General features: G+C 37.7%; 1 protein-coding gene across 1 annotated transcript; it reads left to right on the forward strand.

Moving 5' to 3' along the window:
* Positions 1-366: 366 nt before the first annotated feature.
* On the forward strand, positions 367-13,453 carry LOC105918295 (deoxyribonuclease-1). Its single transcript, XM_021311029.2, has 11 exons — positions 367-455; positions 1,551-1,641; positions 1,766-1,860; positions 2,114-2,191; positions 2,723-2,835; positions 6,855-6,967; positions 7,276-7,430; positions 9,781-9,877; positions 9,985-10,114; positions 11,163-11,293; positions 12,833-13,453. The coding sequence occupies exons 2-11, from the start codon at positions 1,561-1,563 to the stop codon at positions 13,154-13,156; spliced, it is 1,317 nt and encodes a 438-aa protein (XP_021166704.2). The 5' UTR covers positions 367-455; positions 1,551-1,560; the 3' UTR covers positions 13,157-13,453.
* The last annotated feature ends 265 nt before the right edge of the window (positions 13,454-13,718 follow it).

Consider the following 13,718-nt stretch of genomic DNA (forward strand, 5'->3'; position numbering starts at 1 on the left):
TGACCTAATTGTGTTTATTTACTTTACTAAATTCAGCAAGTTTTTGTTGTTCAATGAAGTAACAATATTTTTATTACTCTTTCGTTCATCTTTCATTCATTAAACTAACCTAACATAATGTCCACATGTATATTTATTTATTTAATCTCTATTTAAACAGGAAAGTCCCGGTGAGAATAACCTCTTTTTTCAAGGGAGTCCTGTTCTCAGTCCACTTGCCAAGTACCAAACATCATGTCTTGTTGACTGTGACTATTAAAAAAGTCCCCTTACCTCAGATGCACTTACAGAAGCAGGAAATGCAAAGAACATTTGGCAGATCTTGATGGGTGTGGTTCAGTTTGGGGGATTTACAGTTTTGGCTTTCCTGTTTCTGCACAGTGTGGTTTCCTTTAGGGTAAACAAGTTGCTTTACTTTTCACGCTTCTTTGACTCTGCTTATTTTTACTACATTTGTAAGTATTTTATTTTATTTTTCAACCTTACCAGTCAGTCTTTTACAAACATAAAATTTGTTCAGTTAGATTTTTAAATCAGGAAAGTAAAATAGCTGTTTTTTTGTTCCATTTATAAGTGTGTGATGCTTTAGATATTAAAGCATTAGATATTAAATATTTCTTATATTGCTACGTATTACTCCAAACCCCTCCAAATACTGTTTTTTAAGAGCATCTATAAAAAGTGGTTATACCATTTCTAAAGTGCTTTAAAGCTTTTTATTTGGCTTCTTTTTTGTTTAATAACCAGCTACGTGCCTGAGCAAATTCTCAGTTATCCGTGATATTGCAACAGCAAACAGGGCATAAATCGGAGGCAACTGGACTTTTGTTCAGTTAACAAGCTTTTTTAGACGGAAATTTTTCTCTTTTATAAACTTCCTAACTCTACACCTAAAAACACTCCCTTCAATATCAAACAATGAGACAATAAATAAACCTAATAAACCCAATTTAGTCTACACAATTTTGCTAAAGCACTATCTTGCACGTTTTAAGTTTTGTTTTAAGACGGATTCAGATTCAGTTTTCCTAAAAAAGTGGTTCAGAGTTATATTTCTGGTAACTTTTAATTGGTTTAAAAAGAATTGTAAGCGTAAACAAACCCCTGAACTAGTACCATTCCAGAATACATTCAAAGATTTCAAAGGAGTCTACTTTTTTGGACCCTGAAGATGAAGAGGTGGAAAAGCTTTTTCAAAATAGTATAACTATCCTTCTATATTACTTTAGTCGCTTTTTCACTAGAAGTTTCCACAACATTTTCCATTTTTACTTCATCTTTGATTTGGAAATAATATTATGTTGGAATCTGCAAGCTTTTTAAACTTGTGGCTAGAGTTAAACCACATTAAATCATATTAACTACTGGGAAAAGCCAAATCATACATAAGTTAAAACTCTGAATTGACATGACATGTAATTATTTTTTTTTACCTACTGTGGATGTGGTTTTATACTTGCAGTTTTATTTTATTTTGTCATATTTTGTCCCTTTAAAGTGTTGACTATATATTCGTTAACATTCAATTTTATTGTGTGGTTTAAAAAAAGTGAGAGGAAAATGAAAGTGGCAGCCTTCAACGTGAAAAAATTGGGACTTCGAAAAGTCAAAAATAAAACTGTTTCCGACTACCTTATTAAGGTAAGAAAGGTTATTCCTAATGCAGATCTGTTCTGGCAAATTAAATAGAAAATAAAATGAAAAGAAATATAGCAAAACTAAAACCTGTAATGCATATATTCCTATAACTCACTTGCTTTCCTAGATCCTCTCTCAGTACAGCATGGTGTTCATTTTGGAGGTGATGGATAAAAGTGGAGACGCAATGAAGCTGCTGCTGAAAAAGCTCAACTCTGCTGCGTGAGTGTAAATTGTATTTTACATTTTAGTTGTCTATAGAAAGAAACTGACAGATACAGATGTATAAAATATGCTGATGGACTTTTAAAGTGTTTTTAAAAGTTTAGTCTGAGTTTATAGAAATGCATAGAAGGAAATGAATGGCCAAAAGCTGTGATTATAACTGAAGAGAGCAAAAAGCAACAACTCGGGCACACAAAAATGTTGTCTCTCCTCTAAATTAATATTTTCTCATGTTGTGTGTTATCAACAGTGGTCGGAAATATAAAATGATCTGCAGCTCAAGTCTCGGCAGAAACGCCTACAAGGAGAAATTTGTTTGTTTCTACAGGTAAACTCAGTGTTATTTCTAGTGGTAGAGATCTTTTTGAAGGTGCATAGTGTGAGTTTTGGAGATGAATGAATATTGGTGAATATTATTTGTTTTCTTTTCCCATACGTGCCCTTGCAATTAAATGTAAAACGAGTTATCCTCTGGATTAGTCAGTTTATTTGTATGTGCTCATACACCTGTCTACTTTGCTGAGTCTACACTGTAATAAATGCATTAGGAAGAGAACGTGGGCTAACTTCTATATTTATAGCTCTTTTACTTCAGAAGACATCTAAACAAAGGAACAGTGCAGTCACAGCAGATGCTTTTACTCTTATCCCATGCACAACACTGGTGTCATTTCAACTTGCCACCACAGACGCCAGACATCTGCAAAACTCTTTTGCTTCTAAAACTTTTGCTATGACCCTTAAAACTGCTACCATATGGGAATATCAAAAATATTAAAAGCAGAAACACGATTGTGAAAGGATCTTCATCCCATAACAGAAAGTAACTTCTCCCTGTGCCGCTTTGTATGTGTTCCAGAAAAGACGAGGTCAAGCTAACAGGTCAGTATCAGTATGAAGACAATCAGCCGGGAGATGAAGACGCCTTTGACCGGGAGCCCTTCGTACTGCGCTTCCACTGTCCTAACACGGGTCTGTACCGTTCATCTAATGATTTCATTAATCTATCTGTGGTGAACAAACTTTTCAGGTCAAACCTATGTTGTGCAATTATACACTGTTTAAAGTTATTTAATGTTTCATAAATAACTCTCTGTCTGTTAAATAGTGCCTGGTGATAATCAGCTCTTAAGCTAATATTAGAACAATGGTTGAAAGGGGTGAATTCGAGCACTAGCGATCTTTTAACAGCAAACCCTGCACACACATAGAATAAAGGAGTGACAACTTCTTTTCAAGTTCAAGAATTTAATAACAGAAATAAAATGAACATCCAGAGAAAATCACTATGTAATGCTGTTTATCTGAATTACAGTTTTTATTGGTTGCTTTGACGCAGCAGTCAACTCAAAACCCACATTTTTCAAAACAGTTAACGCAGAGGCCTAAACAGTGGCAACAATGGTCAAAATAGCAAATTTTGTTTGCAAAAGGCTCCAACTCTGCCAAAACATTTAAAATATGAACCAAAAGCAAAATTTGCCCTCTAACAACACAACTTGCACACAAATGTTTGAGCCCTTCCAATCATTCGTTACACAAGGGGCAACAAAATACAAAATACCACACTCAATGTGAATCAGTGGAGCATTGCTGGTTCATTGTAGCCAAAGACTGTACGCAGCTTACATGTCAGTGTCATTTGTAGTCAAATTTGCCTTTTTGCCAAAAATTGATCCAGAAGCAAATATGTTGTGATGCAAATTTTATTGATTCTTCATTCTTTTTTTCCAGATAAACAAATGAAATATTCCCAAAAATGAAAGATTCCAACAGAAAATACTAGGGCTGTTTGTTCCTTCTAGTCCATTCTATCCTGACGAATAGGCCACATGGCCTCATCTACATCACATTCAATATTTTTGCATGCGATGCACTTAGGGAAAAATCTTCTTGCATGCCTGATCCATCCTTGACATGCCTCTGCGTCTATACCATAGGCAGCAGCAGACATTGCATTGAGCAAGGGCATCTGCTCATAGGGACAGTGATCATATACCTTCCATCTCCATGCACTGAAGAATTCCTCTATAGGAATAGATAGAGATGTATATACTGTACAGCAGCAATACCTGTTCTCCAGTAGAAAAACTCTTACCATGGATGCAACCATGTTTCTATTGAGAGAAGTTTGGACTCTTTGTCCCCCCCCCCCCCCCCCCCCCCCCCCCCCCTCTAAGTGAAAGGCGGTGATTTACCACATGATCAATCATAGTTGCCCAAATTTCATCTGTAACTTCAGCCCTTCCAGCTACACTGCCACCTCGCACACAGATTCCTCTTTCTCATAAACTTCGTCCCCTGACCCATCTACCTCTTACTCTGACTCTCATCTGCCTTAGAACATCCATGCTTGCAAAGAACAACACACAACATTGCTCCTTTTACGTAAAGCCTGCAAACTGACTGCAAATTTAAAAATTGTGTAAAGAGGTGTCAATCAGGTGCTTCAGTGATTTCATTCTGAGCAAGAAGTTTCTAAGAGCTTGGAACATGTGGTTTCTGTTTTGCTACCACGGCTAAAGCAATGGAGTTTGGACTGCATGAATGACATATGCGTTAACTGTTTTGCAAAAGGGTGGGGAAAATGCGTCAAACCAATGAAAATGGGTTAACTCATTTGCAAGAAGTGTCTTTTGCTCTGCTGAGATGGTGATGCTGAAAACTGAGAGGTTGCCAGTTTCTTCAAACAGGTCAAAGCAACCAATAAAAACTGTAACACTATATTTTGATCAATAAACTCTCTCTACTAAGATAGTGAAACTTAACTAAACTACTAAGCAAAATGAAGATAAACATAAGCTAAGCTAAGGAACTATTTACAAGCAAGAAGAAACAAAAGACAAAACAAAAGTAATTGATCATAATCAGAATAATTCAGTGAATCTGGTTATCTGCAGATCTGATTCAAAAAGCATGGAATGGAGTTAAATTAATTTAACTAATTCAGAACAACATTTGGCATGTTTTCAACACATTCACAATGCAAATCCCAAGTTAACCAGAACACTATTTTGAGTAAATAACATTCTAAAGACTGATTTGCTCAGTAAAATTATTACTTTGGGAGTGCTAGAATTTATCAATGCAATGATAACTCTGGGAGCTAGGGGGCGCTGTAGCGATTAGACGCTAAATTCGGTAGCTCCTAAAGTTATCAAAATTGCCTTTAAACCGACATTAATATTCAATATTAATGCGGGAATAAGGCTTATAGCGCTATCGAACGACCGGGAGCAAAACGATCAAGCTTTATTCTTGGAATGGGCTTTTGTAGAAAAAAACAGAACCGGAACTTACCTGAAGCTAATAGCATTTTGGTTAGGGGACTTTCGGCGCCAACCGATAAAAGCTTTGGTTTTATTTTAGTCATAACGAGTGGGTCGAAAAACATAAACATTAATGTCCCATCAATGTATGAGACCCTTGTGGATATAACATTTGTTATAACCATAAAAACACACTCGACAATGACATGGTACCGAATGCTACCAATGAGCTATCTCCGTTAGCTCTTTCATTGTTTAAAACCCATGCAACGCCTTGCATAAACATTTTTCAATGATGATGTAACCTGTCCCTTTTGGGTCTCTCTGTCCAACCTGTTGGTGCCTCGTGTGAGTTCCGTCCACTCTGGTCATCCAAGGAAGGCAGTGAAAATGGAACCATTGTTTCTTCAGCAGCGGCTAGTGGCTTAGCTCTGCAGATCCGGCCATGAGCTTACTGACAGCGTGGTCGGGCAGCTTGGAGGCATGAGCTTGCTAGAGTGTGGAGCATCGGTCAAGGCCTAGATGTTCAGCAGACAGCTGACAGAAATAAACAAAGCTGTTTCGGCATTCTGTGCTTCGCGGCTGGTTGCGCAGAAGTCAGAGTGCAACTTAGCTTCAATGGGTGTGATGAATCTCCGGGAGGGCGAGAATTCCCCTCTTTCGCCCTGGTCACTCCATCGAAGCAGGCAGATGAGTTTAGCAGCACTTTCCGTGCAGCTGGGGCTTTGGGGGCCTTGAGGCCCCCAAAGAGGCCCTCTCCTCTCCCTTTGGTTTCGCCAGGAAGAAAAATGTGCTTTGTTCTGGAGTGCTCCAGGAAGGAATTGTCCGAGGGAAGTCTGGTCAGAAGTAAAAGACTGAGCTTTGTCCTGTGGGAGGAAAGTTTTATAGCAACAGGGGACCCCTGCAAAGGGGAGGTCCTTTGTGCATGTGAGGGTCCCAACTCACATTGATCCCAATCCAATCTGATTTTATTTTTCATCATGGCTCAATGGCACTACACCTACAATATTCATTACTGACAATTAAAAAACAAACAATTACTGCTATGAGCTATGTTTTACAAAGCCGGAATCTTCTGTTTTAATTTATTTTTGTCATTTCCATAATTTTTTAACAAAAACAACTGAATGAAGATCTGTTTAAAAATAAATTGTAGTTTTAAATATGTCAAAAATATTCCTTAAAGTTTTTTTTATAGTTAAATCCTTCTTCTGTTTTCTCCTAGATAATCAGACAAGTTAGCAAAGGCAACTTGCTAATTTAAAACAGGAAACAGAGGCCTAAACAGAAGTTTGATTGCAACAAGACATAGAATTAAGATTATGTAGTTGATAATAACTGATATTTCATGTGTGAATTGACTTAAACAGATGCACATAGCAACATATAAATCACTGTATGAATGCTGTCATTTATTTCTTAGGATTTAAGAGTAATTTGTTCAGTTCTAGAAAATGCCAAAGCTTTTTTATTTATTAAAACCAATTAAATTTAATGCTAAAGTGCAAGTTGGACATGTCATCTCCACATTTACAAAGTGAAATTAAATCGAATTGTACATATTCCAAGTAAATACATTCCAAATGATCCTAGATATCAAGCAATGCAGTTAAGTTCTTTCTATTATTCTGATTGGTTAAATGTTTTCTAAGAATGGATTGTTCAACATGTGTTTAAGAGTTCTGTTTTTTTTAGGATTTCTGTCATCTCTCCCACTAACAGCTGTTGGAGATTTGGTCCTGATCCCTGTCCACACCCGGCCAAGGGACGCTTTTAAAGAATTGGATGAGCTCTATGATGTGGTTACAAGTGTAAAAAAGAAATGGAAAACCACCGTAAGGAATATAAAATTAACGATTGTTATCCATGCCAAATTTTAGAATGTGAATTTAACTAGACTTTCTTGTATATTTACTTAGAATTTATACACCTTTGCACCACTGTAGTATGATTATATAAATATTCACAACTTTAATCTGCATCCTCACTTTTTCTCTCATAATGTGCTTCTTATAGTTAAGATCAATGGAAGAAAACATATTAAAAAATAATAAAAAAGTTGGTTTTGCTAATATTACTATATTTGTTAATATTGACAATGACGTGATACATGTCTTTTCAAAATATTTTATTTCCTTTTCAGAACATTATGATTTTGGGAGACTTCAATGCAGCAGGTCCATATCTTTCCAAGAAGAAGAAGGAAAAGATACGCCTCAACTATCCTCCCTTCTACTGGCTGATAGACGATACGGCAGACACAACAACTAGTAATTCAAACGAGCACACCTATGACAGGTGAGAAATGTAGGCTTTGCTTGCTCAGTCACAGTAAAAAAACATTTTACACTTTGTGGGTTTACCTTTAAATAAATGAGAAATAAAATGGCCCAGTCATTGAAAACAAATAAAAATTAGAACATTTAAAACAAAACATACTGACAAAAGCTTTTAAAGATGTATTACAAAGAATGTATAAAACCTCATGATACAGTATTTTGTGCAGTCACCCTTCTCAGTCTTAATGAATTGTGATGTTGTGATATGTATATATATATATATATATATATATATATATATATATATATATTAGGGCTGGGCAACGATTAAAATATTTAATCGCGATTAATCGCCCTGATTAATCGCGATTAATCGCGATTAATCGCATTGTATTTACAAACTCCAAGAATGAATTCAAAAGTAGTGTAAAGAGCACTTTTATTTTAATGTTCTGCTGCCATATGAACAAAAGTGTTGTAACATTTGTAGCACTTATTTTATACTGGATATTTTCAACCCATCTATTGAATTTAGTGCACTAGTTGATCTTTTCTTCATAAGAGAACAAGCACTGCAGCCAAAATATGGCCTTTTTTGACCTGCTGTATATTAGCCAGTCCCTAAGCTTGATGTATCATGAAACTGTTGACCTTTTGGGTTTTGTGGTTTTTATTTTATTATTACAATTTAATAATAATAATAATAATAATAATAATAATAATAATAATAATAATAATAATAATAATGTTATGTTCAGTGTTTTTTCGCTAATCCACCTCTTATATATTTCAATCCTTATGTAATTTTGTCTGTGTTGTGTGCACCTGCCTGTTGCTTTAATCCTATTAATTTCCCCGTCGTGGGATAAAAAAAGGATTAGCTAATGTTATCTTATCTTAAATAACACTTTTTAATATATGTACTGGGTTCTTTCAAGGTCTTAATTACATGTTATGTGTGGGCTCCAGTAACATCCATCCATCCATCCATCCATCCATCCATCCATCCATCCATCCATCCACTGATCTACCTGGATGTTCCCTGGAGGACTAAAACGCCTCAGTCAGAGACATCAGTCTGTGGGTCTGTCGGGGCAATGAGAGAAGTTTCGTCTCCTCTCTCCGTTTCTGGGGCTCGACGTTTTCATGTTTTTTCACGTGCTTAGAGAAATTTGTTGTGTTTCCACTGAAATGAACCGGCTTTTTACAAAACATACAGCTTGATTTCATTTACGGTATTAAAATAAAGCCGAACGGTGCTACTTCCTCTGTTCATGTTTTTTCGCTGCTGCGTTCTCTCTCAGCTGTTTGTGTATTAAGTTTGTGTGAGAGCTGAGTGCGCGGGCCAGGCTGAGCCTGCGTGCTGATTGGCTGGTGCCGCTGAGCCATGTACGAGAGGGGAGGGGGAGCGGGAGGGCTGCCGTGACAGCGCGCTGCAGTCAGCGTGCCTGCTGACTGACACTGACTGAAAGCTGACATGCGTTAATGCGCGATAAAATAAATATCGCCGTTAATAGTCTAATGAATTAACGCGAAATTAACGCGTTAACTTGCCCAGCCCTAATATATATATATATATATATATATATATATATATATATATATATATATATATATATATATATATATATATATATATATATATATATATATATAGAGAGAGAGAGAGAGAGAGAGAGAGAGAGAGAGAGAGAGAGAGAGAGAGAGAGAGTGAGAGAGAGAGAGAGAGAGTAAGAGACCAGGGCACAGAGCAGAACTTCTCCAGAGCAGCTTGTCAGGTTAGCAATTCACAGAAGACACCTGGACAAAGAGCAGAGCTTCTTCCAGGAACAAACAGCAGAATACAAAGACTAACATAGGGACTGGCATGGAGTGGTGGAAAGCAGAAGACGGCCCAGTGCTGAACTGAAGGCAGAGGGAGGTTTAAATAGAGCACTTAACAGGTGGAAATAGAGTCTGGCTAATTAACTAGTAAATGTTAACATGGGGGGACTGACTGCTGAGGAGGTGAAGTGAAGATGACAGAAAACAACTGATGACAATGCAAACTAACAATAAATAAAGTCAAACCTAACCCCAAAGAGATGAAAAAATTAAAATAACAGAAAAAAACAAAGCCAAACTAAAACTCAACCATGACAGGTGTCATATGTGGATGTTCTTACTTTTCCACATGATTGAGCCATCATGGCTGTTGCTCAGCTCTGAAAAAGAAAAGAGATTTGAGCCAAATGTTTGTCACCATCCAAAAGTTCTATCTATTATCTGTACATATACTTTATTTTGTTGATGCTATTTTTATAACAGGTTGAACAAACAAATGTTTGGAACCCCACTGACAAAAGACTTATCTGTCTTGTTTCAAACAGAATTGTGGTGTATGGAAAGAAAATGGTGAATACTATTGTCCCGAACTCTGCCATGCCTTTCAACTTTCAGAGAAAGTTCAGACTAACTAAAAAAGTGGTAAGTATTGTCCCTTTGTGTGCATAAATGCAGATGTCTTCCAGCTGACATTATCAGAAGCTTTCAATATTTTAAAGGACAGAACACTGTCTCTTTTGCTTTCTAAGGCTCTTAGTATCAGTGACCATTATCCTGTGGAGGTGACGCTGAAAACCGTCAAAACTGCCAGAGGACAAAGAAAGAAGGCTACAACCTGTGCAAGAAAAACATCTGCCACAAAAAAATCTTTGAAGAGAGGTAGCCTCAACTTTATTGTTCTTATAGATTTATACTTTGGAGTGCAATCAATTGATCCGCCTGTACCAGTGTTTTGTCTGATATTACATGTTCTGGAATAGTAGATATCAGTGTCTTTGCTAATGTAAAAAAGATAGAATGCTTAGATGACTAACACTCAAGATGAAATCAGAAAACTGATAAACTGACTCACTCAGGGACTGAACTATACCTCTTCGGATGCCATAACCACAACTATGATCAATTTTCCTGTAAAAAAATTTAATTCAACAAGAGTTGAATTAGATTCCAACCAGTAAGCTTTAATTAATCTCTTGTTCTTTAACAAAATAAAATGTTGGCATCTTTAGCAACAATGCGACATCACTGTAAGACATAAAGAGACTATAGTCTTGAACTAAATAGGATAGTTTTTTGTTTCAAACTGAAAATTATACAAATTAAAACTGTAAACTACATAATCTATGTTTTATGAAAGAACTTTTAAAATGTTAAAAAAAAGAGAGACAAAGAGTATTATGCATGTTCCCAATTGCATTTCTTTCCAAATGTATTTTTTCTTTTGGATAGGTTCTTAATTGTTAAAACGTTTTTATTTACTCACTTTTTATTTATTCCTTCTTTTTTCTACCTGGATTGTTGAGATGTATTAGGACATAGTACTGGTGATCTTATATGCTGTCTGGAGATGTAGAGAAAAAAATGCATTGTGCATTTTTTCTGTGTGCATTATGGGAATATCAGGGAGGGCGGTGGAAACAGCTGATGAGTCATGTGAAGTAAATGTTTGCTACATAACAACTTAATCGGCAAACATGTTTACATCTCCTGTTTTGCACATTAACAGTTTTTCGGAAAAGCCAAAAACCACCTCAAGCAAGCGTAAAACCATTTTTTTTAAAATTGAGGAAATTATTTTGACTTTTGCAGTCAAACTTTTCTAGTGCAATACTTCAAAATGTGTATAAAAACATTGACGGAAACATAGCTATATATGCACATTATCATTTAAATCTTTGGTTTTCTTTCTCTTAACACAAACCTACAGGACTTCAGAAGAGGTCCAAACCAGCAGAATGTGATGAGTGGAAGCCTCCAGCAGCAAAAAGGAAGCGAGAACAACAGGTTGAATCTAAGAGCCCAAGAAAGAAGCTTTGTTCTACATTGGTTATGCAACAGGTTTGGTTTGGCTATGAATTTCTATTAAAAATTGCCAAAGGCATTGGGACATTTTGCATATAACATCACATTTGCCTGGAGACAGTCCAGTTTCCCAGATGTACAAAGTAGAATGACGTCTGGTTGGGTAGCCTGTTCAGTTCATGTTGGTCCCATCTCCAGGTGGATGGGCCCGTGGATCGTTTGGTCTGGGATTGGGGTGGAGGGTTAGGACCAAAGCATTGACCGGGTAGGTCGGGTTGGGGTGGTCCCTCTCTCCCCCCCATCTTGATGTTAGGGTTCACCTCCTGGGTCCTGGGTATGGATACTCCTCTGGGGTGGCGGTGCCTAGACCTAGGGATACAGGATGTGTGTAGTGAGTGCTAGCGTGTGTAAATGGTAAATGGGTTGTAATTGTATAGCACTTTAACTAGTCTTGACGACCTCCAAAGCACAGTATAGTCATTCACACACACATACCCATTCATACACACATTCACACCCTGACGGAGGTGAGCTATGTTAGTAGCCACAGCTGCCCTAGGGTAGGCTGACAGAGGCGAGGCTGCCATACACCGGCACCACCGGGCCCTACGCCCCCCCCCCCCCCTTTTTTGTAGGTGTGTTCGCATGTGGGGGCAGTAGTTTGGGAATGCGTGAATGTGACTGTGTATGTGGTTTTCTGTATGTCTATTTGTCAGGTTGAGTTTGGACTGCTCCCCACAGTTGGCTGGCGCCTTGGCTCGCTGGTGCGTTGGTGGTCCTTGGTGTCCAGGGCTGGGTACTCAGGCTAGCAGCAGCTTGCTCTTGGAGTCTGCTTCATGGAGCCTGGGCCCCATGGCTCTGTCAGGACCCCCACCGGGGGGCGAGGTGCCCCTGGATCTCTGGTCCCTGGTGCCCATGGCTGGATCCGCTCCAGTGTAGCTGGCTGCTGGCTGAGCCCACAAGCTCGTCCCCGCGGCTCCCTCGGGGGCTTCGGTGTTGTGGCTGTTGTGGGGTTTCCTGGGGCTTGTCTTTCCTCTTCCCTCAGATGGGGGAGGCAGCTTTCCCTGTGTTGGCCCCTCCTGGATACCTTTGCTCTGGGGGTCCTTTCAGGCATCTGGGGTTTAGGTTCCACTGGTGTCTGCCTCGGCGCTTTGGGGGACAGGTGTTCAGGAGCTGTTTGCTTGATGGTGTGCTCTGATTGGAGAGTAGGTATTGTGTAGAAGGACAACCTATGTAGAAAGATAACCCGTTTTCTGAGCTGACCCTTTTTGAGCAAAGCAACAAAGCTGACCCCCTTTTGGTATTCAGTTTTAACATTTACACAGCCTCATCAGTCCACAACAGATCATAGTATACTCAAAAAACCTCTGAAAACTGAAATTTGTTGTCATCGCCCCTTTAAGAACAACAAACAACCAGTTCACAATGCAAAGTAGAAGGGGAAAATATTTTAAGAAAACAATGTTTTATTTAATAATTTTGCCCTATTAGAAAACAGTAAACTTTTGGACAATTGATTCTTAATGTGTTGTCTCTCTGCAAACCAAAACTGTGAGTCTTTTCTTCTTCAAACAGTCACCAGATGTTCAATGGTCAGACTCTGAATCATCCCACTTTGAAGTGTCCCCCTCTGAATGGCACAGCTATCAATGGTCCAACGATGAAAGTTACATCCATGACCCAATCACATCCCGTCTGCTTGATCCCAGCTCCTGGACTGAACCAACCCGGAGGCCCTTACGGCGTCAACAGACCATAAGATTTGTTCCTATTGTCTACACATTTCCACGTCAACAGTCCATAAGATTTGTTCCTATTGTCTACAAATTACAGCGTCCACCTAATGACCCTTTGGAACTACTTCATACACTCTTCCCAAACTCACCTCATCATGCTTGATTGAAATAATGAAAACAACATTTAAGACATCTCCCCTTTTGAAGTATTTTTGGATAAAATTGTATCACAGTGCGTAAATGTCTTGTTAAACCTGATCTTACATGACTGGTATGTTCTGATTATTAATGCCCCCCGTTTGGGTTTACTTATTGAAAAGCAAACATGCTTTTCAATAAGTGTTATTTAAACCTCTGTTAATTTTTTGTTTGTTTTTAGCTTTAAGATAAGATAAGATAGGCTTTATTGATCTCACATTGGAGAAATTCACTTGCCACATCGGCTCATAAGAGAAGGTGCAAAAGTAGGAAAGGTGCATCAGTTATACAGTGAATCTTCATATATACAGTGGATCAAAGAAAAATTTAAAATAAGAATAAAAATACAAAAAGAAATAGGAATGGGCACATGATGTCTTATTTACATTCACGGTGATATATATATATATATATATATATATATATATATATATATATATATATATATATATATATATATATATATATATATATATACACACACAAATGTGTATTGACATATATTCAGGTTTCATATATTTGAAACC

This window comes from Fundulus heteroclitus, chromosome 20 (assembly GCF_011125445.2).
Source record: "Fundulus heteroclitus isolate FHET01 chromosome 20, MU-UCD_Fhet_4.1, whole genome shotgun sequence".
In the NCBI taxonomy this organism is placed as follows: domain Eukaryota; kingdom Metazoa; phylum Chordata; class Actinopteri; order Cyprinodontiformes; family Fundulidae; genus Fundulus; species Fundulus heteroclitus.

What these genes read in the sequence shown, in the direction of transcription:
- LOC105918295 (XM_021311029.2), top strand. Translation starts at nt 1,561, where the DNA reads ATGAAAGTGGCAGCCTTCAACGTGAAAAAATTGGGACTTCGAAAAGTC. An exon ending in AAATTTGTTTGTTTCTACAG is followed by an intron (nt 2,192 to 2,722) that starts GTAAACTCAGTG and finishes TATGTGTTCCAG; the next exon opens with AAAAGACGAGGTCAAGCTAA. An exon ending in TCAGACTAACTAAAAAAGTG is followed by an intron (nt 9,878 to 9,984) that starts GTAAGTATTGTC and finishes TTGCTTTCTAAG; the next exon opens with GCTCTTAGTATCAGTGACCA.